Source organism: Lepisosteus platostomus, chromosome 11 (genome assembly GCF_059453375.1).
Source record: "Lepisosteus platostomus isolate fLepPlt1 chromosome 11, fLepPlt1.hap1, whole genome shotgun sequence".
Lineage (NCBI taxonomy): Eukaryota > Metazoa > Chordata > Actinopteri > Semionotiformes > Lepisosteidae > Lepisosteus > Lepisosteus platostomus.
Window position 1 is genome coordinate 8,781,149 of NC_142621.1, and position 22,431 is coordinate 8,803,579.

General features: G+C 39.8%; 1 protein-coding gene across 3 annotated transcripts; it reads left to right on the plus strand.

The window, feature by feature from the left end:
* Window positions 1-300: 300 nt before the first annotated feature.
* Window positions 301-21,931, plus strand: LOC148651941 (ADAMTS-like protein 2). 3 transcript variants are annotated; one of them, XM_088598294.1, is made up of 18 exons: window positions 304-650; window positions 7,529-7,671; window positions 9,125-9,200; window positions 9,805-9,907; window positions 10,621-10,766; window positions 10,901-11,024; window positions 11,907-11,987; window positions 13,362-13,537; window positions 13,676-14,105; window positions 15,994-16,231; window positions 16,532-16,635; window positions 17,241-17,367; window positions 18,212-18,425; window positions 18,844-18,999; window positions 19,496-19,666; window positions 20,043-20,219; window positions 21,145-21,289; window positions 21,459-21,931. In XM_088598294.1, exons 1-18 carry the CDS (start codon window positions 552-554, stop codon window positions 21,575-21,577), a joined length of 2,829 nt encoding a protein of 942 aa, XP_088454420.1. In that variant the 5' UTR covers window positions 304-551; the 3' UTR covers window positions 21,578-21,931. The 3 variants fall into 3 exon arrangements, with proteins under 3 accessions (XP_088454421.1, XP_088454420.1, XP_088454422.1); XM_088598295.1 differs by lacking the exon at window positions 21,459-21,931 and having other exon boundaries at window positions 301-650; window positions 21,150-21,281; XM_088598296.1 differs by lacking the exon at window positions 304-650 and having other exon boundaries at window positions 7,544-7,671; window positions 10,901-11,019.
* The last annotated feature ends 500 nt before the right edge of the window (window positions 21,932-22,431 follow it).

A 22,431-nucleotide genomic window follows, 5' to 3' on the forward strand; every position in this document is an offset into this window, starting at 1 on the left:
GTTTTTTTTTTTCTGGCTGAAATGATTAAGTGTTAGATTGTGTTGTTTTACGTTTGATTCATTTGGGGGGAAAAAATGAACATACGCCTCAAAATGGGCTTTAAAATGTCAAGAGGTCGGGGGCCTTTGGAGCTGAACGCTTGACCTGCCATTTTGAACTCTGCCACCGTGCAATCAAGGTTTGTCCTGTTGAGCTGCTACCGGCGGAAGCCAAAAAACTACGCTGTAGAGGTGGGAAGCATCCGTCCCCCCCCCCACCTTAGCTACTAACGCCTTGCCTCACAAATGCTATAGCTCGGACGCAGATCTGTAAGTCCGAGACTCACGGCGCACACACATACCGCAGAAACGATGGCAACGTGCTAAGTTCCTCGAGTCTACCACGTCAATCAAAAGTCAGTGTGACCAGCCCCCTTTTCCTCCAAGCCAGCAGGTTGTAAAGCCATTAGTGTATCTAGGTTTTTTTCCTCATTAGAACTTTTTTTGTGCTAGCCTCCTTTTGAGTTGTGGCTGAGGTTAAGGGGAGAGGCATCCTTGCTCTCAAATGAACCATGCACTGTTTTGGGAAGGCAAGATTTGGCTTTATTCTTATTCGTTGTGCACTCTTACTTTTCGGAACTTTTGGGAAAACATCTAACACCAGTTTTAAGGTAAATCCCACTCTTGATTTCGTTCCATTGCAATATAAGCTTTTGTATGTAGTCTGGTGATTTTCTTTCCTGGCACATATGATCAGTAAAGGTCTATGTTCATTTAACTATATAATAAAAAAGAATGTGACATTTTAACAGTATCCAGAGGATGTGAAACTGAATGTTAAACGTATTTAACAGAATGCAGTTCAGGTATTAGAATTTGTAAAAGACTTTAAATGCGATATGGTCCAAGGCACCAGGTAGTTCTTTTTGGTTATATCCGTTGTTAAGCGCTCACAGGTTTTTTTTTAAAAATTTTTTTATGCATTACCTTTTTTCTTTTTTGTGGTCTTTAAGCTTAGAGATCAAAGCCCAGCTGGAGTCTTAATGTCTCCCTGGAATTTTCAAAGTTGTTGAAGTGGCTGAACGTTATTAGAAGGGGGCTTCGTGGTCCAGTAGGCTTTGGTTAATGAGACTGGAGCGACAGGCAGGGATTTACACAAAGTGGACGTGCGTTTAATGAAAATAAATACCTAATTCAGTCAATTGAACATACTGTTCATGTGTGGGGAAATTATGTTTCTTGTAGATTCCGGTATAAGAAGAACTAATATTTATTGTAGCTGTTGCTGCATAAGCATTTTAAATATTACACAAAGTATCAACATCTGAAAATTTTGATATTGGCGATGTAAAATGTATTGTCTTTTTATTTGCATATCAGCTTTTTAAAATGGTGACAACGTATGGGAATGTACGGGTTTGCATGTACGGAGCTCGCTTTTCTGAGAATATGGTATTGCACACTTTGCATGTTCTGGATGAAATGAATTGGATGACAACAGGACGGAAACATGAATTGCGGATTTTTATACGAAATTAAAATATTTTCGTTATTGTCGCACATTTTGAGTTTATTATTGCCCTGTGTGGGCAATAATACGTGTTAAACGTGTTTGCTTTAATCTGCCTTGAGATTTTTCATATTACATTTTACTTGCAAGTCTGACAACAGCAACAAATATACTTTCGGAAGTTTTGCTTTGTGCATTGATAAGTTTTGTTGACTTGGAATTTGAATTTACAAGAATGAGCAATTAGCCATAGACCGCCTGTGCAAATACTGCTCAGGCGTGAGACCTAGGAAGAGTGAGGAGGACGTTCATTTGGCCTGAAAGATGATACCTGGGCACAACAAGTCATGCAATTAAGGAGATTTAACAGCTTCAGACGTAACAAATGGCGCTAATGTGCAGTTTCTAACCATTTCTGCACCATTTCTTTTAAGCTGTTTTACAAAAATAGTATTAGAGTGATCAGTTTGTTAGCAATCTTTGTAAAGACAGCAGTACATAACGTATATAAAAGATTATGTGTGTTCAGATATTAGCATTTAATGTTATAAATGAAGACATTTGTAGTCAAACAAGATGATAAGTGGCTAAACCTTTCCTATGAATTATGTGTTTTTTTACGCCCATATACTTAATGCTTAAAGAATACTTAATATATTCACATTTACAAATTGTTTGATGGTTAAATTACTGTCTTTATCTATGTAGGTAAAGGAAAAAAATCAGTTATGAATTTCTAAAATACTGAGCATGGTTTTATTTCACATGACTTCAGTTTATACTGGGCGTGTCTTGATGTGGTAGTCTTAAAACTGGCAGTCACAGTTTTATCTACTTTGCCTTTTGTATATGGAGGTCTAACTCACTAGGTGGTAAACATTGAGATCTTAATGCCCAATCATGATAAAAAAAACACAACATGTCTGTGTTCCCCAGTAGCTACAGTATGAGGTTACGTTTTCCTCATACCCAGACACAAAACACAGGCATGCTGAGTCTTGTTTGGATAGACTCGATGTCCTCTGTAGGTGTGAAGAGATTGGCTGAAGGATGTTTCTTAGCTTCCTAAGTAATGACATCAAGAGGTTTCTTCATTATTTTTATTTGTGCAACCTCAAGTTGTAAAGTCTCTTCGTAGCTAGAGTAGGTGTTGCTATTCTTATAAAAGATGGACTTAAACTAGAAGTTACGCTAGAACTGTTACTTATAGAGTACTGTGCCTTATAGGGACATTTTCTTATCTCTGTTTAGATATACTGTAGATGGTATTTATTGAGTCTCTTGAAACCATGTACTAAAAGATTTGTGGAGCTTTCTCTGCCAGAATAAATTTGGTTCCAGATTTGATAAAAGTGGTTGTAATTTTTTTTTTACGTGCAAGTCTTAAAGGAGACCTATAAAAGTGTTAGGAATTGTTGGCAGAGTTTATGAGGGGGAAAAGAATGGAGTGAATGTTATAAGATGTTAAGAAATGGATTCTGGGAATATGTTTTTTTTATGGAGATTATAACGAAAGTCCGAGTGGGATGACAACAATGAAGTTCTGTCAGCCTCAGGTGTCAGTAATTCTTAATCACTCTTGATGTCATTTCCTGTCCGAAAACACTATAAATACTATACTTGATCCCCTTTTCTTCCTCACATGGGTCTTTCTGTATCCCACCTCCACTCCTCACTCTGCATGGGGGTCCCAGCCTTCTCGTCTCCTGAGGTTCACCCTCAGACAAACGGGTTAAGCCAAATTATATTGTGAAAACACTCCATAAACCTTTCAGTACACCTAATTTTGGGGCGTTGTTATTCTTAGAGAACAAGGTAATGCTAGTGAATTAATTATACTGCTCCTCAAATACAGAAATGTCAAAGTAAGTGTGTGTGTTCTCCTTGTTTCCTGAAATTGATCTTTGAATGAGGATTGTAAAATGATCACACAGGAGGAATCAAAAAGCGACCAAAAATTTAATTCAAATTGTAGTCTGTCTTTCACAACAGTAAGGTGTTCGCCTGAGTAGTGCAACAGAACTCTCAAAAGTGATCTTTGGCAAAACATTTTCTTTACTTGTTTTTGTATCTTTGTATACTTTCATTGATCTCCTAGAAAATCAAATACAGTACATACATTAAATAAAGAAATGAGTAAAGGTTATTTCAAGGCTGAAACGAAGAAAGGAAAAACAATGTAATAGCAAAAATGTTTATTCTGCTTTTCCACATGGAATTCACCTTTAGTTGTCCCTTTCCAGTGACACACCAACTCACTGGAACTTCTGCCTTCTACCATTACTCTGTTTCTCCCATTACTACCATTACATTAAAGTAAAAGCTGCAAAACATCTGCAAAAGGTTAAGAGCATGTGTCATATCATCTGACACCAAGCATGTGCAAAGGTTAAAAACCTCAAATATGAATTGACTATTGGTTAAAATATCAGTTTTTCGGGTTTGCTTTTTTCTGCTTGTTGTTTTTGCATAGGAGTGATCTGTGGATGTGTTTCTTTCGCTATCAAGATAATATCTGAGAAATGGATAGGCCAGGTCAGAAACAGCCAAAAACTTGCTTGAGTGGCTGCCAGACTCGAGCTTCTAAGTGCCGTTAATGTTCCCTGATACCAGGGTTGGAGGGAGAGATTAACGTGATGTCTAGACAAGAAGAGTCAGGTTAATTTAAGCACAAGCGCTCGCCCTTTCATCTGGCTCTCATTTAAGTGTCTGTGTTCCACCTCCACCTCTGTCTTCCCCTGCCTCCCCCTCTCCAACTGACGGATTCACTCTCTAACTCACCAGAGTCATGTCAAAGCTTTTTATCTTGGCTTGTCTTTGTTCGAAAAGAGAGGAGATTCATGGCCAGACGTATGCTCTGTTTCAGATCTAAGCCATAATGTCTCTACTTTTACACCATGACTAAATAAAACATTAGGTTGGGGTAGATTTGTGTTTTCTCTTGGGACTCTAAGAAAACACATTAACATGAAGCACCTTTTCCTTGTATCGTATAGCTTAAACTGGGAGGAATGACCACTTCCCCAATATCGCATAATATGGAATCCTGCAGGACTGGCATATTATATTTTAAAACCTGATTGTTGGATTTTCTGTGGGTCATATAATTCCTTCAATATGGATTTAAGGACTGAAACATGTGAGATATACTTACTTAAGCTTGTGAGAGAAATAATACTTATCTTTGCTTAATGAAATATCAGTGTTGTGCAAATACATGTAGGGAGATACATAAGGCACACATTTTAGGGTCATTGATAAGAGTCTGAGGTTTATATTTTCTTTTAAGATAAAAAAATGATATTTTAGCCAGTATATATTATTAACCATTTGTTAATGGTTTGTTGTCGAATCCATGTTAAATATTTTTAAAGGACTGATGTATCTATGCCATCAAAGGGAACGGATATCAAATTCATCTTTTGTTTAGTTACATGACATGATCAGATACTTTTGTTTAGGCAGTGTGGTCACATCGCTGTATCCTAAGATTTTATTTTCTAGTACTGAAAAAGACTGCTTTGGAAAATCTCCCAAAATGACACACAGATCTCCAGAATTCATTTCAAATGGAGGCTAATTAGTTATGAAAACTAAAATCCACCCACGTCGTAAAGCATTAGTTACAATAGGTCAAATATCTATTGCAATTGCAGTATTATATATTATTTTTTAAAAACTGTAGACATATCCTAATTTATATGAAGGGCTTGACACTGCATGCTTTGTACCTTGCACTTTGTAATACAGATTATAAATTGTGAGGTTGACGTGATTGGGTCATCCAGTTGCTCATTAGTCAGGTGCATTCAAAAATTCGACTTGATGTCACGATAAGGTATGTTGAGCCAGAGAAAGAAGTTATTTCCGCGGGCTGGGGTGTGTATGCCGCTGTGCTTCTTTACATCCAGACTCCAAACGTCTGCAGCGGATTAACGTTCTTCAAGAAATAACTTGAAGCACCTGTGCATGAATTGAATTAGCATTTGCAGGCGGCATGTCGGGATCAAACCCTGTTTGTTTGGCACAAATTTGCCTGCTCTTTGTCAAGTAATGAGACAGATATTTCATTTGCCCCATGGCTTTTTTAAATTGGTTTGGTGAACAGAGTATGCTGTCTTTGCAATGCAGAGCTTGTTTACCATTCCAGACTACAGACAGCTTCCAGTGGGAAAATCACACCTGAAGTTCTTATGAACTGCATTGAAGTGTCTCTCTGCAGTGCTTCTTTTCCCTCATACCACAGATTTAACACACACAAAAGTACTCTCCCACTTCTGGTGAGAATAGGAGGCCTTGTTGAAATAAAGTGTCTTGATTAGATATTGTCTGGGAGTGAACTGGGTTTAGTATGAGTGAGATTTGTTTATGACAACAGTGGTGGAAGTAATTGCTCAATGAGTTATAATATAAATGGTATATTCAGAATCATTTTCAAGCTACTCTGTAAAGTATTGGCAACTGCAATATTTCAAATGGTTGCAGTGGAAACACTGTTGGCCTCTTGTCTATTTCTTTTTAAAAATGTTTTCTTTAACAATTAAATGAGTTACAGGTAGAACTTATACAAAATAAAGGAATTTCTACTATCATCTTCCCTTTTTCAGGTACATACGGAAATTAGTAAAAACACAAGAAACAGCTAATAATCCACACAGAAAATTGCTTCATCATCTTTCCCAGAGTGTCAGTGACATCAGAAATTTAATCCAGGTTTGCCAGTATTTTCTGAACCTCTCCATTAGTAACCTGAGAGAGGAGGTTTTCTCTCATGTCTACTTCTGCAATGAAATGACACCAACGTAGATGAGATATTTTATCAAAAACAAAAAGGAGACTGGAAATGGTGAAAAACTTGCTTTGGAATTTCAAGGGACTACTACCAAGACTGGTTCTTCGTTCCCATAGCTACTTCTATTACACTCAATAATGTAAAATTTGTGAATGAACTGTAGAAGTGCAGTAGATCACCAAAGTTGTACACAGAAGGCAGTTACAGTAGGGCACCCGAGTGAGGAGCTGTTTTGCCTAGTGTTCTGGAAACTAGTGTTTGCCTAGGAAAATTGCTGAAAACACTGGAAGAGGTCGAAGGATCCGAGGATCCACTGTAAAGGATCAACCTGTTGTGTTGTGGTCTGTGAGTGCCGAAGAAACCCAGAGCATTATTCACACAACAGACGAAATGCTTCTTTTGAAGCCCTGGGTCTCCCAGAAACATCTCCCACAAGGATGCAAAATGTCTTGCTTCATGAGAGTAATGAGGGAGCCATGCTATATATTAAAGCTACCCCAACCACACAGAATATTTTAAAAAATATATTTTATAGCTCTGATTAATAGTTGTCATCATTACCTAAATCACAAAAGGAAAACAAAAGAAAGGTTCTTGCTCTATGTTGTCTCAGACGTTATAAGCTGATTCCAAGAGAAGTAAGTTCCGCATACTTTCATTGGTAAAAAACAATTTTCTCACAAACATAGATCTCTTTTCAGTGTCATACATGTCATATTTTGACTCCTGTTTACTTTATTCTCATCAGTTCTATCGTTATGTCTAGCTATATATTGTAACATTTTGAGATTCTTTTTATCACTTCCCCACATTGTCTATACGATGTAGGTAAAAGATGTGTTAACATAAACATCTACGTTTTTTCTCCTGAGTAGCCTCTTCTATTTTAGTGTTTAACATTTTGTATTTTTAGTTGGATAGCTATATATATTGCTATATAAATCATTGTATATCTAATCTATAAATATATAAAGAGTAGGGGTCCTTATACAGATCCCTGTGGTACTCCAGTAATTGAATCTCCACATTTTGACCATTCGCCCCTTGTCTGTGATTGACTTTTGACCCCTGAGAGGCACCATAAAATAAACATTGATTTTCTTGAAATGTGACTAAAACTATTTTCTAGTGGAATGTGATGGGTTAAGGGGGTGAGAGTAGAGGTTGGTGATTTCCTGAAAAAGAGAGATCCCCCTCCTGAGTGCATTGTGGATGGGTGTGACGAGCCGTGTCTTTGTCTCTGCCAGGACAGTAGTGAGGGGAGAGAGGATGTCCAGAGCCAGGCTGAAGAGGTTGCCAAGTGGTGGGGAGAATGGAGCTCGTGGTCCACCTGCTCACGTTCCTGTGGAGGAGGGGTTCGTTCCCAGGAAAGGCACTGCTTGAAGCAGAGGTAAAGTCTCCCCGGAGCCCCTAGCTTAAAGGGGAACTGCAGCACTGTTTTTACTGTATATTTCGGTGTTAGAAAGAATCGGCATTGATGAGTGCATTTCAAACAAAAATGAAAGCAAAATGTACACAGTAGCATGTAAAACATTTCGTTTACATCATGAAATAGACAAGATTTCCAGGTATGCACGGCGCTATATTCTGCGATTCAGAACGAGGTAACAAAAGTTCCAGTGATGCGAAGCAGCCCTATTGCATTGTAAACAAGCAGGCTTGTGAATACATCTCTTTTAATCCAACAGATTAATGTTGCTCTCGGCTTCAAGATGGTTTTGCCGACAAATACTACTTACTTGTTAACTCTGCATGGAGATCATGTTGGAACATTTCTGCGGTGAAGTGTCTTCTCCTCAACCTGTACTTATTCGCTCATACATCGCATTACAATCGTCATTGACTAGTGAGCAGGAAGGGCCATTTCACATGCTCTTGCTCATGGCGAGACCAGTGGATTACAACAACAATGACAGCCACACAAAGTAGATTTTGCACAATGATTTTGTGCTTTTCTTGGGTTCTGAAAATGTTTGAAATAATTAGAAGAACAAAAACAAAATGTGAAATATTATCCAGAGGATCATAACTGTAAATATTAATGTTATGTATATGACCTCTTAGGGAGGAGTTTTATCATTTGCATTTCCCTCTGATTTTTTCTTTTTATAATGTTCTGCATAGCACTTATACTTAGACTGCTGTGTTTGTTCTAGCCTAGCGTTTGTTCTACGAAAAGCAGACTTTTAGACAAAATATGAGGGAAGTGGAGATAAGATTTTTTGAGAGGAGGGGAACCTGCTTTTCATGCTCTAATCAGTACAAATAAAATAATGCAAAATGCAGACACAATGCAGATGACAGGAGTCAGCCCTTTAGATCACCAATGCTAATGTATTTTGTAAATAACTTTATATGAAAACATATGAAGTCTGGCTTGATGTGGGATATTCCTTGTTTGATAACTCCAGGACTTAGGTCACAGCTGGCTTCCATTAGCACTCCCTTGAGCAGTAAAAAAAAAAAAGGAAGCAACCATCATCTGGGCGATGCTTTGGAGTGTTTCATTATAGTGCTGAGAAAGCCTGGGAAAGTACAACATCTGCTGTCTGGATGGGGGTTACAGGCATGAAACATTTAACACTTTTCCGCATTGGTCCAATGCTTGAGATGCCAAATGCAGAAATGATGCTGCAGACAAACATGTTTTGTGAAAAGGAAGCAATTATTGCCTTTTTATTCACTTGTACTTCATTGGAATCCTGCCAGTTCGCAATGGTTAGCAAAAATTGCTCAATTCTGTGGTAGTTCCACTTTATGCTAAAGGGGAGGAAAGGGGTTTCTTTTTTTTAAATCCAGAAGCAAAACACAGTTTTTGCAATAAATTCTTCTTTTTTTTCCAGGCTCATTGCAATGCAAAATGTCAACAGCACCATCTGTGTTGGATCTTCCAAGCAGTATCAGCTCTGCCAAAATCAGGTAGTGGTTTAAAAAAACATGTACAGTAAGTGTGATACTGAACAGAGCAGTAGTGGCAATTTCAGACTGTCTGCAGATATGAGAGTACAGGTTCTACCTTGCCTTCATATTTAATCTGTGATGCCTGAATCATTTTATCTTCACTACTATATTGTGAATGAACGGGCATTTTTGTCAGCATGTTTTAGTGCTAAACTCTATATAGTTGTATAATCTGAAAACAAATGTATTTTGTCATAGCATTTGGTTTGGTGTAACAAAAGCATATCAAGGCTAGGTCAAATTTAAGAGACTGATATGGTCCCAGAGGTAAAGGATGGAGCTTGTATCCATGAAGAGTTCAGAATGCAATGCAAAACCAAAACCGCTTCCTGAAGCTAATCAGCCTTTGTATGTTTTATGTTGTTTGTTTGATTATGGTCTACAGTGTGTTTTAATTACAATCCCAACCAAACATTATAAAAACCATAAAGGCTTTTCTTTTTCCTCCCTCCCCAGCTTGTCAAACCTCTATGTATTTAACAGATTAGGGATGAAAGAGTCTCCAAATATGTGTAGAACACACTTCATTTCTGTCCTTTTATGTATCTCTTTGTGTTTTCAGCTATGCCCTAACAATGGGATCAGTTTTAAACAGCAGCAGTGCTCGTCTTTCAATGCTAAATCTTTTGGCAGAAAACATTATACCTGGATCCCTCTCTATCCAGGTAAACTATTTCATCATGACAGGATTGTTTGTTAAAAATCCAACACACGTGGGTCTGTATATCCTTCTGCAATTAATGCATTACTAAAACTGCACATCTTAAAATTCCTAGGTTGTAAGTTGTATAAGTTGTATAACTTCACCTTGTCACTGAAAAAATGCTGTGAAAGTATAATTGTCGTGGTCTGTCATTCTAAATGATGACCCCTTAATTGGTTAAATAATCATCGAAAATAAACCTGTTTCTACTTTCCTAATCCTGTTGAGCAGACAAATGGTTAAGCACTTTGAAATACAAGGTGGCATTTAAGCTTCAGGGATAAAGCAAAGTTACCTTACATTTTCAATAAAGAATAAGAAATCTCAGTATTCTTCAAGAGTTGATAAAAAAGGAGTACATTTTAAAGGAGGTCTTTAAGGGTCTCAACGATGATATAGACTTGAGAATTTCTGCGCTGAGAATTTCTGTTTCTTTGGGTTTTTGTTCCAGCGGGGCTTTCAGATACCCAACTGAAGCTATTGAAGTAATGTGTTTAACTAGGCCTTTTGTTTTCAGCTGACAATAGCTGATCAAGAAACCCGTTAAGGAAATTAAGGTCTCAATTAAATGAGTTGGGAGCTCAGCTGGAAGGAAAAACAGTGGGCAGGGGTGTTCCGCCACTAGCGCTGGAGATCTCTGATTTAGGTGCTTGTGCTCTGAACCCCACTGCTCAGACGACTACATCAACATCTCGAACAAGCCCTGTGACCTTCAGTGCACTACCACCAGCGGGGAGAGACAGCTGCTGGTCCCCGCCCACGACGGCACGAACTGTAGGGATGGCATCCATCAAGGAGTCTGCATTGAGGGCAAGTGTGAGGTAAGGCCGGGCTGCCTTGGGTGCCTGTATTTAGATAGGAGATTTGGGCTTCCCGGGCGCTTCGTAAATCGGGAGGCTCCAGGGGAGAAGAGACCCGTCAAGAAGACTTCACCCTTTTCTGCGTGCTCTTGTAGATGGTGGGCTGTGACGGAAAGCTGTATTCCAGGAAAACTGTGGACAAGTGTGGAGTGTGTGGAGGAGATGGCGGATCGTGCTGCCGCATTTCAGGATCGTACCGAAAAGGAATCGCACAGTTAGGTATACCTTACATGGGAAACAAGAGGTTGTAAGGCTTTGTGCATTATACTGATCTGATCAAATGTACTTAAATGAATTAGGGATCGTATATCGTACCTATCGTATTAGGTAAATCTTTTTGTATGCACTGCTAATTTGTTTTCACTCAATAAATAATTTAAGAATACCTGTTTTTGTTTTAACCACCCAGACTGGAATTGTGTATTTATCTTTTATCTGCTACTGCGTACAGGGATGATTGAGAATGTGTAGGTATTGACCTTTGGTCTTTTTAACAAATCACACGGACCAGAGGCCAAAGAGAGTTTCTGTGCTCATCGGAGGAAAGACACTTACCTTACTCTCTTACTGACAGCACAAAATGCCTGCAAGTGCCCAGGAGGCAGGAGGCTAAGTACCTACAGTACTATTGGCTGGACTAAGTACCTACAGTACTATTGGCAGGACTCCACCAACTGTGAGGCACCGCTTGGGGAACCCCAGTCACAGTCGGCTAGTGACGTGGCCCAGACTCAAACCCACAATCGTAGAGTTCAGCTCGTGCACAGGCTAGCACCTTTACCTGATGATTCACTTGGGAGTCTCTATGTCAGTTTTGCTGTTGTAAACCCATATTTCAGGTCATATGGGTAAGCCTACCCCAGAAGAGGGAACTAAATGTATCAAGAACCTAAGAGATCTGTACAGTGGTAATGAAGCAAGTTTTTTTCTTCTAAAATAAATAGTATTATGAATTTCCTAATTGGAAATGTATGATGCTTCAGGAGGTTTTAACATTTTGTATTTTAAACTAGACATATTAAAGAGAGAGCCATTATAGTTGTTTCAATTCAAGTATTGAAATTAGTATTACTGTCCATAATGACTTTTGTCTTTACCTAGGTTACCACTTTATAACCAACATCCCAGCAGGAGCAACAGACATCCAGATCATTGAACGAAGAAAGACAGAAAACATCTTAGGTAACTGCCTAATTATTTTATGTAAGCCTCTACAAAGGAGAATCTAATCACTTCCAAGGCACTTTAATGTAATGAAGCCAGTTCTGTCCTGCTAGGATCAAAGTTATCATTCCTTCTGTACAGCACTAGGGGGCGCCTGCACTTCAGGCTGTAGATAATGTAGGGATGCAAGACAGCACAGTTCAGTAGTTTTTAAATAAGTTTATCACAAAAGGCTCTTTGAAGAGCTGAACAGTGAAACACCATCATTCTCATTCTACAGCTCTAAAGCACTAAAGCTCAGGCATTCATAGGCACATTATGTACTCTAGAGACATACTGTACGGTAGCTCGAACAAGCTCCTTTGTTTCTATACCATAAATATCATGTTGTGAAGAGGACATAAATATATTTAGACCTTAACACAGAATGAAAAGTCCACATCCAGCTACTCCATAATGTCACAGATTCTGCAGATTCAGAATTGCAGGAGGTGTTTTATCTTTTAAATGGGAATCTTATCTAACTAAATTCTATAAATCATACATCAAGAAAACTGAGAAGATGAGTTTTAATCTTAAGTCAAGCAATGTATGCATATTGAAGATCAGGTAGTTGTATGAAACTCTGAAAGTGCAAAGAAAAGCTTAGAAACACACACAGTAAAATATATATATATACATTTCCTTTTGGGTTTCTCACCAATAGAATTCCCAATTGTTTTAAAGCTATATCCAACTGATTGTGAATCGCCAGACATGTCTCAGTTCACAGTGACAACCCCTGAGGAAGTTCAGATTGGCTCCTCAAGCTCATCCTCCCATTGAGTCATTGAGCAAGCTCTGTAGTGATGTACGGGAGATTCAGCACCAGGTGGAGGCCTGTCCCTCAGTGATGTCATGGCAAGCTTACAGGTGCCTGCAAAGTTGCTGGTTTGCCAAGAAAGCCCTGGGCAGTTAATCCCAGCCCTTTTCTGACAGTGCAGAAATGATGCTACTTCTTGGGGAATCTTCTAGTCCAGGAACTTGCAACATCTAGATCACAGAGCCCAATCTACACTCTACTTTCAAAATTATATTAATGATTAAGGACAGGAAAAAGATGTAAACGCAGCAAGGCTTTAAAACAAAGTTCTTTTATTTTTGTAGTCTTCAGCTTTGGGGTTGATGTTTCCCATTTGTACAGATAAGCAGAAAGAACAACATGATTGATAACAGGTGTCCAGGTAAATTGTAATATCATGATTCCACATCATCAGCAACAACATGCCCAGAAATGCAAACAGTATCTGGTCTGTCCCTGTGGTACAGAGACATTTATATTGCTCTGTTTGTTGGCTGTCATACCAAATGTTTACCTTTAAACAATGTTTAGCATTTTCTCACCTCTCCTAGCTCTCTCAGATGAAGCGGGACAGTTCTTCTTTAATGGGAACACGGTAATTGACAATCCCAGGAACTTCCACGTGGCAGGCACCATTTTCAAGTACAGGAGGCCCTCCAGCCTCAGATCCGATGGATTTGAGTACATCATTGCACAGGGACCCACCAATCAAGGTCTCAATGTGATGGTAGGTAACCCATATGCTAAAAATGGCAGGGCTTTTTACACAAAATGTATTTTCCCTGAACATCTGGGATTTATAGACATTTAGATTGATCTTGGCACAGGTCATTTTGCACTGACAGATCTGTTTTTCTGTTTCAAGTATTATAACTTAAATGGAAAGATGCCTCATATCACATATGAGTACACAGTGCCCACCTCCCCGGAGCTCAGGACAGTGCCTCCAAGGACGGAGACAGGCCTTTCAGATGCTGTGGCAAATACTGGGAATAGTGTGGGCCTGCAGCCAGAGCAGGACAAGGCTGGCCCCACTGGGAACTTCAACAACATATCAGTGGAGCTCTCGTATGACAACAATGAGATCAGCGATGGAGAGGAGTACAGATATAGAAATCGCACTCCTCCGCTAGCCTCTGACAATGGCCCAGGAGCCCATCTAGACCGAGAAGGGTTGGTTTGGGAGCTGCAGGCCCCTCTCAATCTCTCCAGCATTCCTGGCTTCGTCTTCTTCAAGTCTGTTAACAAGTTCTTTGAAAACAAGATGGAGGACCATGGAGGACCTACCGGCTATGGTAAGTGGAAACCTTATTGGCCTTACCTGGGTTCCAGGGACATGAAGAAGAAACAAGTTTTGCTGAGCATTTACCCGATTACCTCTTCCCTGGTTCGTCAAATATGCGACTGCACTAGGATTTAGCTTTTTCTTTTGAAACGATCACGTGCTCTTGGTAAAAAGAGATGGGGTGGTGGTTAGCGCTCCCTACTTTGATTTCTTGGGTTCCTGGTTCAAGTATGGGCTTTCACTGAGAAGCTCCACTATCCTCATAACCTTCAAAGATATGCTGGCTAGGTTGATTGGCACTACTAAATTATCCTTGTGTACAGGACTGGTGTCCCATCATGGATGTAGTACCATTTTTTACCCTATTTGATTATTGGATACTATGGGCTTACTATGATTCTTACCAGGTCATGTTGACATTATTGATATTAATGAAAAGAAATTTTCTGCAGGGACTTGCTTCTGTTGAAGACTACAAATTATTATAATGGTTACTTGTTATAACAAAATGATGTTTTTCTGTGCTTGTAATTATAATTTTGACATTTTAAAGTACTGTAAAGAGGTAGGAGTGGAGAGATGTGTCAGCGTGAGTCAGCATGAGAGCTTCAAAGGAAATTAGTAAATTCCACACTGAAAATAAATAGAGAAAAGAAAACAAACATCTTAATTTGTGTGTGGTAATGAGAGAGAGATCGGGAATGTGAGGCAGTAGGTTGGGGTTGGGAAGATGAAGTGTGAGAATGAGTTGGGGGAATTGAAGTATCACTGGAAAAGTGTTCCAGGAGAATTGTGGAAGATATATATTTATACATGAAAAGAGAGATTAGAAAGAGAATCAATCACTGAGTATGTGAACCAAGTTTAAGGATAGGTTTGGCTTTCAGTGCTATGGGAGTTCTTGTATCCCTGTGAAGGAATGCCGTGCCAAAGACGTAAAGTTCAGTGTGGTCATGTATTAGAGATGTAAAAATGAGAGGCTGTTGGCTTGGTGAAGTCCTTGATCTTCACAGTTCTGAACTGTCTGTTCAGAGGCCGGTCTTCTAAAAGATGTTGCCAGACAAGCATGACGGTCTTTGGGTGATCTTGAAATGGTCACTGGGGTCATATACTGTATAGACTGTGTGTGCAATTGGATATTTATCAGGTGGGTAGCTGTGTCGGCATGCGTAGGCTGCAAAGGAACAAGTAATAGGTTTATTCCATGCTGAAAAGAGACGAAAGGAAACACAATGTTTCGGCTGTGGAGCCTTCTTCGGGTGTGAGCAAAGTAAGACCTACTGCTTAGTGCACACCTGAAGAAGGCTCCACAGCTGAAACGTTGTGTTTCCTTTCTTCTCTTTTCAGCATGACATGAACCTATTACTTGTTCCATTGGATATTTATCTGCATCTTAGATTAGGTGGTTAGTTTATTGGTGGGTGGGTCTGGATTAAAGGTTCCAGATGAAGGGTCAATTGTGTTTTGTATGATAACTTTGCAAATAGAAAAGGTATTTTGGTACAAGGGGAGGACGTGTAGAATCTAGATGCATGTATGGTATTTTCTCATGGAACATGATTCCAAGGTTTGATTTTGGCTAGGGTTAGTGCCCCGTCAAATGTGTGGAGGATACCCCCTGCCTATTTCAAGAAGATTTTTAATCTTTTAAGGGCTTAGATTTGAGCCTCATGGCTGTATAAAAGGGAAAGTTAAAGTTTAACTAATTTGTCTTTAGCCACTGAAGTACAAAATGATCATGCCGTTTCCTTGTGACTCTAATTTGATCTGTGGGATCAAAACAAAACACCTCATGCTCCTAAGCCCCCTTTAAAGAGTCCATCCTTAGGCACCGTTTCCACATCTGAGAGTTTGAGGGGACCATAGCTCAGGATGCAACTCTGTCTATCCCAACGCAGGGAGCCCTGAGGCACAGCTTGGCCTTCAAAACTCCAGTGCCTCACTAGACAACAACCTGTCCCTGGAAGGCTATACGGGGATTCTGACCCCTGAGCTCGAGATGGGTCCTGATGGAGGCATCTCTTACAAACATACGCCAGAACTGAAGCTCTCTCTGCTGAACTCCACCTCCTCACAGAGGCTCAGTTTACTCAATCTTCATCAAGTGGAACCCGTACAGGCACCCAAAACGGAGAGGTAAGCTAGTTGAGGGCAACACCTTGTATGATAGCTGGATATTGGTATTATGTCAACATTTTCTCTCTTGCTTATGGTACTCTAAATATTCCTTTGGCAAAATCCTTTGAAATTTTCATTCATATTTAGTGCATGCTTTTCTTTAAGGAAGCCAAATATGTGATTTGTTATCTGGCACTGACGTAACATTAGGTCTTACTTTGCTTACAGTATTGCAGATGTGCTAAATTGTCTGAAGTGAAAAATGAAGAAGATTCTCATTCTGTTCATATGTCCATCTCCTCTCTCCTGTCTCCCTAGCAACGAATTTGAGGTGGAATCAGTAGATCATGACATCAGCCTGGCAGACATGTACAGATGGAAGGTATCCGCGCATGCACCCTGCAGTTCAACATGTACTACAGGTGCATCTATTTACCACACCATACATCCTGGCATATACAGTACTCCACACTTATTTTCTTACTGCTGTCTACAGAAAGAGCCTTTGTGAACATGTGTATCTTTCATAAGTAAAACCTTCTCCAGTTGGCAGATCAGTAACTGTGTTCGTGCAAGTGCTGAAAACCTTTCTGGCCAAAGAGTGTATTGAATTAGGGAAATGTCCTCCAGGGTTGTGTCAGAAAAGCTTTACTGGAGCAGCAGATTTTGTCCGTTCTTTTCCTCAATATCATTGAGGCGAGCCCCTCACCATTCCTTTGTCCTTCCGGATGCCATTGAGATAAAAAATGATTGTCCTTTTTGGATAAAAAGTTTGGTTATGCATAAATGACAAAAGCAGACGCAGAAGGCAAACTTTTCTAATACCTTGTGTTGATTGCAGGCAATATGTATAGAACAGAGTGTTTAATAATTGATGGGATTCATTGATCCAGAACTAAATTGTAGGGTTTATGTTGTCAGACCTGCAGGCTTTCTTCCTACAAGGATTGTTCCACAGAATCAATATCCTGATTTTAAACAAAAGTGAAAATTTATCATGCTAAAAAAAAATCTTCATTTCCCGCAGGAATAAGCACCTCTTACGCTATGTGTGTTCGCTATGATGGAGTGGAGGTTGACGAAAACTACTGTGATGCCTTGGCAAGGCCAGAGCCCACTCACGAATTCTGCACAGGGAAAGAGTGCCCTCCGAGGTCAGCCTAAAATGAAAAGGGTGTCATTAGATATCTGTTAGAACTGCTGAAACTTGCTGGACTAGAACCGCTGAAAACTGGAGTCTTCACAGCAGAAGCAGTATAGGGAGATTCATTGTTAACAATTATGCAGTGTAGTGCCTCCTTCTGAAAAAAATATACGTAGAAGTCCATGTCTGCGCTAAGGAGTGGTTCTAATTTTGTTCTGTAACAGTATTTTTCTTTGTATCTTCAGTAAGGTGCTTGTTTCCTTATTGTCCACAGAGGGGGCGAACAAGGTACAATGAGAACTGAGACAGATATGTTTCTTGGTTCTTAATTTGGCTGATGCTTTCATCCAAGAAGATTTTCGAGTGTTCCAATAAGAATAGTACAAAGTATTACAAATTATTCAAAAGTATTACAAACTATTATGAATACATCTTAAAATAGCACCATTATTACAAAGTTTACAAATTTCTTAAATGAAAGACAGAAGTTCTTATGGTGCAGTAAGCAATACAGTACAGCATAATAAACTAGGCACGGTAAAATGGAAAAACAGCAGTAGTATATTTAAGGCTATTGGTAGCATTTCAAACATCCTTTTCAAGCTCATTCTTTTCCAAAGCAACAGTCAGTTTATTAGAATAATCAAATTGGTTGTACTCGTCTAATTTTATTGGCCTGTTATTTCATCATATATATTGACTATCAGTAGCAACAGTTTTCAAGCACAAACTGTTAGACCAAAGCTTTGTACGTTTTGGAACTTGGGTGACTTTACAGTGACACTGTAGTGGCTGATGAGGCTTCTTGGCTGTCGGGTGCTGTTTCCCTTTCAATCCATAAGCCTCTGTAACAGGTGGGAGACCAGCAGGTGGAGTGAGTGCTCGCGAACCTGTGGGGAAGGCTACCAGTTCCGGGGAGTGCGTTGCTGGAAGATGATGGCACCGGGGTTTGACAGCTCTGTCTACGACGATCTGTGCGAGGCCGCAAACCTCCAGAGGCCTATGGCACGCAAACCGTGTAAGAACAAGAGCTGTGGGCCTCAGTGGGAGATCTCCGAATGGTCAGAGGTACAGTTGCTCTTCTGAGGCTTCCTGTGGTCATTTCTTTACATTGTATTGGATACAATGTTAACGCTAAATTATATTATGCTGTATCATGAAAGACTTCAAAAATATTACCTTAGGTGAGGCCTCAATAGAAATAATGTTGAGTGTTTTTTTGCTTCATTCAAGATGTCTCTTATTAAAATGTTACGACTTTCAAGAAGGCTCATTACATTAAAAAATTCCTTTAAATGTACATGAATATTAAAGTTCTCCACAGGCAATAAAAACCGTTAATTATGTAACCTTATGACATACTAGGTACCCCATTTACACAACACACAGTGTCCTCCAAAAGTGTTAGGCCAGCAAAGTAAAACTTGGTTTTTGTGGTCACGTGCTTGAGTGACTTGTGTGACTGTCGTGTGCCTGTGGGCTGCAGTGCTCAGCGAGGTGCGGAGGGAGGGGCCTCATGAGGCGGGAGGTTCGCTGTTCCATGGAGACGTGGCTGTGCGATGAGGCGTCCAAGCCCGCGAGTGAGAAGGAGTGTGAGGGCTCCCCCTGTGACAGGAGGTGGACAGTGTCCGACTGGGGTCCCGTGAGTCATGCTGTTTTGAAGCAGTGCATTGAATGATTTCTGTACCATAAAAGAAGCTTTAAGGCTCACCGGAAGCCTTTGGGAACTTGAAAATGTGTATTGGGACACGCCGTCATGAGTTGCAGATTTATTTAAGGTATCCTAGCATATACAGTGGGCTCAAAAATTTATTGGCACCCATGATAAAGATGAACAAAAAAAGCTGTATAAAATAAACAGAATGAGCTGTATTTTATTTAAAAAAAACAGGAAAACTACAGGCATTTATTCTAATACAATTATTTCAAAACAAATGTTTTTAAATGAGTAATACTATTTTTTTCCTCAAAAACAGAGGTTTCAAAAGAAATTGGGTGTGAGTGTAAATTCGTAGCTACTCTCGCCAAAGGAAAAACACCTTTTTATTCCACGGTCTCCCTTGAATAAGCGGAGTCTGTCGTATCCGTGTCGGAGTGAAACGGTGCTCTCTCCCTCTCTCCCGGACTGTTCCTCGAAGTGCTCAGGGCTCTGTGGCGAGGGACGGATGACGCGCTATGTGGTGTGCAAGAACAGCGATGGCAACGTTATCTCCGACATACAGTGTGACCTGTCCCTAAAGCCCCTGGCGGTGTATCCCTGTGGAGACAGGAACTGCCCAGCCCATTGGGTGGAGCAGGAATGGGAGAAGGTACTGAATAATAGATGAACCTTTACACATCATGTGGTTTTGTTTTACATATTTATTGTACATCAGACGGTTTTCAATTGTTTTCTTATATAGAAGATCACTGCTTGTTTCTATAGGGTTGCAAGTAATAGAAGTAAACTACTTCTATTCACAAAATGGTCTGATGAGAACCTCTGATTAATTATTCACTAGCAACCAAATGAGCTGGATCAGTCTAGTGGCTTCCAGTTTGCTGACTTTTGTATGTAATGTTATGGAAAAGGATATCAAGAATTGCAATTTTGAAGAAATAGTTTTTTGGGGGGTTTTCCAGTGGGTAGTGTTTATAACTTTAACAGAGGTGCCACGTTTAATGGTGTTTGTGGGGATGTTTCAGTGCAATGCCACCTGTGGGCGGGGTGTGAAAACTCGGCTGGTGATCTGTGCTGGGCTGGAGAATGGGGTCTTCAAGGAGTTCCCAGAGCAGAGCTGTGACCCTACAAAGAAACCAGAGGTAGAGGCAGCCTGTTTCGAGAGACCCTGCTCCAAATGGTTCACTACATCCTGGTCACAGGTACAGTACGTCCGTGTTCTGTTGCTACATGTTATGCCAGCAGCTACAGTATATCACCCTGTACCTCACTACTGGCAACCCACTGAAGCTAAGCAGGTGTGAGCCTGGTCAGTATCTGGATGGGAAACCTCCTGGGAAAGCAAAGGTTCTTGCTGGAAGAGGTGTTAGTGGGGCCAGTAGGGATCTATTTATTAACAGTCTAGGACCCATCTGATTAAATTACTATTTAAAGTGAAGTTCTTTGAGAGTTTTTCCATCCAAGGCAGTGGTTGTATTGAATTAAAAGCAGAGAAAAAATCAACACATAGGATCCTTACAATCGTCTTTGCTTGGTCGAGATGCTGATAGACCAGATTTAATAGTGTGAATATTGTGTTGTCTATTCTGCTCCTTTCTCTATGCAGACTGCAGGGGGTCAGTAAGCTTCTGTGTGCTCTTTGTGATGTGCTGCTTCACTGTTCACTCTTTAGACTTTTTGTTGGAGAGATGTGAGAGCAAGTGGTCCATAATTGTTAAGGCTTAGCATGGCAGTTTCTGGAGTGGGAATAATAGTAGATTTCTTCCACAGGGAGGGGATCATTATTCAATTTAAAGACACTATAAAAAAAACTATAAAATAAATATTTATAATCATCTGTTGCTAAAGAACTCAGACTCCAGCAAAAGAAAAAAGGTTTGGTATCAAACTGGTGACTTTTAGAGTTTTGGTCCAGAACTGAAGGCAATCTGAAAGTGTCATTTCTTCTATTTATAAGGCTCTACTCTTTCTAAACTGTCATTTTTAATATTCAGTCAGGACCAAAAAGTGAGTATCTGTCAACAGCATATCTAATCCCATCCACCAAATGTTTCTGTGGAGTTTCATTTGATCGCAGAACCTGTTTGTTTTTTGTGTTTTGTGGGCACTTTCTCCTTCCTGCTGCAGTGCAGTAAGACCTGTGGGAGTGGTGTGAAGGTGCGTGAGGTGAAATGCTACCAAGGGGAAGAGATCAGTCACAGCTGTGAATCGGGACTTAAGCCAGAGTCCAGGCAGATATGTGAAGTTCAGCCTTGCCCTACTGAAGCTCCAGGTACACTGTGCCGCAACACACACAAAACAAAAAATCTTAGTGAAGACTGTGGAGATTTTCGTGGGGGGAACACATTCTGAAAGAAGAAGAACGTTTTGCTTGGAGCACCGTCCAGTTTGTTGCATTCGGTGTGTATGAAAAAGTGACCACCTTTCTTCTTCCCCCACAGATGACGCGTGTCAGGACAAAGCCACTGCAAACTGTGCTCTTGTTTTGAAAGTGAAACTCTGCACACACTGGTACTACAGAAAGGCCTGCTGTCTATCATGCAGAAACAAGTCCCAGTAGAAAACCAAAAAGAATGTGAAATTTGTCCTTGTTAAAGACATAGTCTACCAGAACACAGTTTTTAGGTTCTATACTTTGTCCAGGTAGACCTCCTATAAAGGTGCTATGAACATTGTTCTTGGACTGACAAAGGCCATGAGGCAGCTCATCGGGCTGTGATAAAGAAAAAGATCTGGACTGATGGCGGGATGTGTAGTTCTATTTAGAAATGTTTGCTTGAATGAATTATGTTCTTTGGCAGAAGTCGTAGATGCCGTTTCTTATTGTTTGACATGTACAGATTTTTGTATCAACAAATCAAAGTTCTTGAAAGATGTGTGCAACAGGTAGAAAAATGAAATAAACCTTAAGAAAAAGCTTTTTTTGAAAACTGATGTTCTTTTTCATCCAACATTCTTTTTTTTTACCTACTTGTTATCGCTTTTCAAGGTAAGTACAGTACTTTGAAGTCTTATTTAAAAACTCATTTATAACGTAATTTTCTTCACAGTTTTATTTAACATAATGTTTTTAAGGTAGCACAAAATATAAATGGATTATTTTGTTACAGTAAAATCAGTTAATTTCAGATAACCAGAACTAATTGGCTAATTTGAACTATCAATCTTCGAAGTGTGACTAGACTTGCTTTCAGCTCCAGTTCTCTCTCTCCCTGTCATCGCAAGAAAGTAGAAAATCTCAGAGAAGGTTCTGGAAAATTAACCAATGTATGAGGGTTTGAGGAAAGAAAAGACAAGGTAAAAACATGAATTGAGATAAACTTGAATGTATGAGAAATCATGTTGTTTTTCTCCATGACATAAAAGCATTTTGAAATTCCCCTGTCCAGCACGGCACCAAACAAAGCTAAAATT

What these genes read in the sequence shown, in the direction of transcription:
- LOC148651941 (XM_088598294.1), top strand. Translation starts at nt 552, where the DNA reads ATGCACTGTTTTGGGAAGGCAAGATTTGGCTTTATTCTTATTCGTTGT. An exon ending in AAAGACAGAAAACATCTTAG is followed by an intron (nt 11,988 to 13,361) that starts GTAACTGCCTAA and finishes CACCTCTCCTAG; the next exon opens with CTCTCTCAGATGAAGCGGGA. An exon ending in AGATCTCCGAATGGTCAGAG is followed by an intron (nt 18,426 to 18,843) that starts GTACAGTTGCTC and finishes TGTGGGCTGCAG; the next exon opens with TGCTCAGCGAGGTGCGGAGG.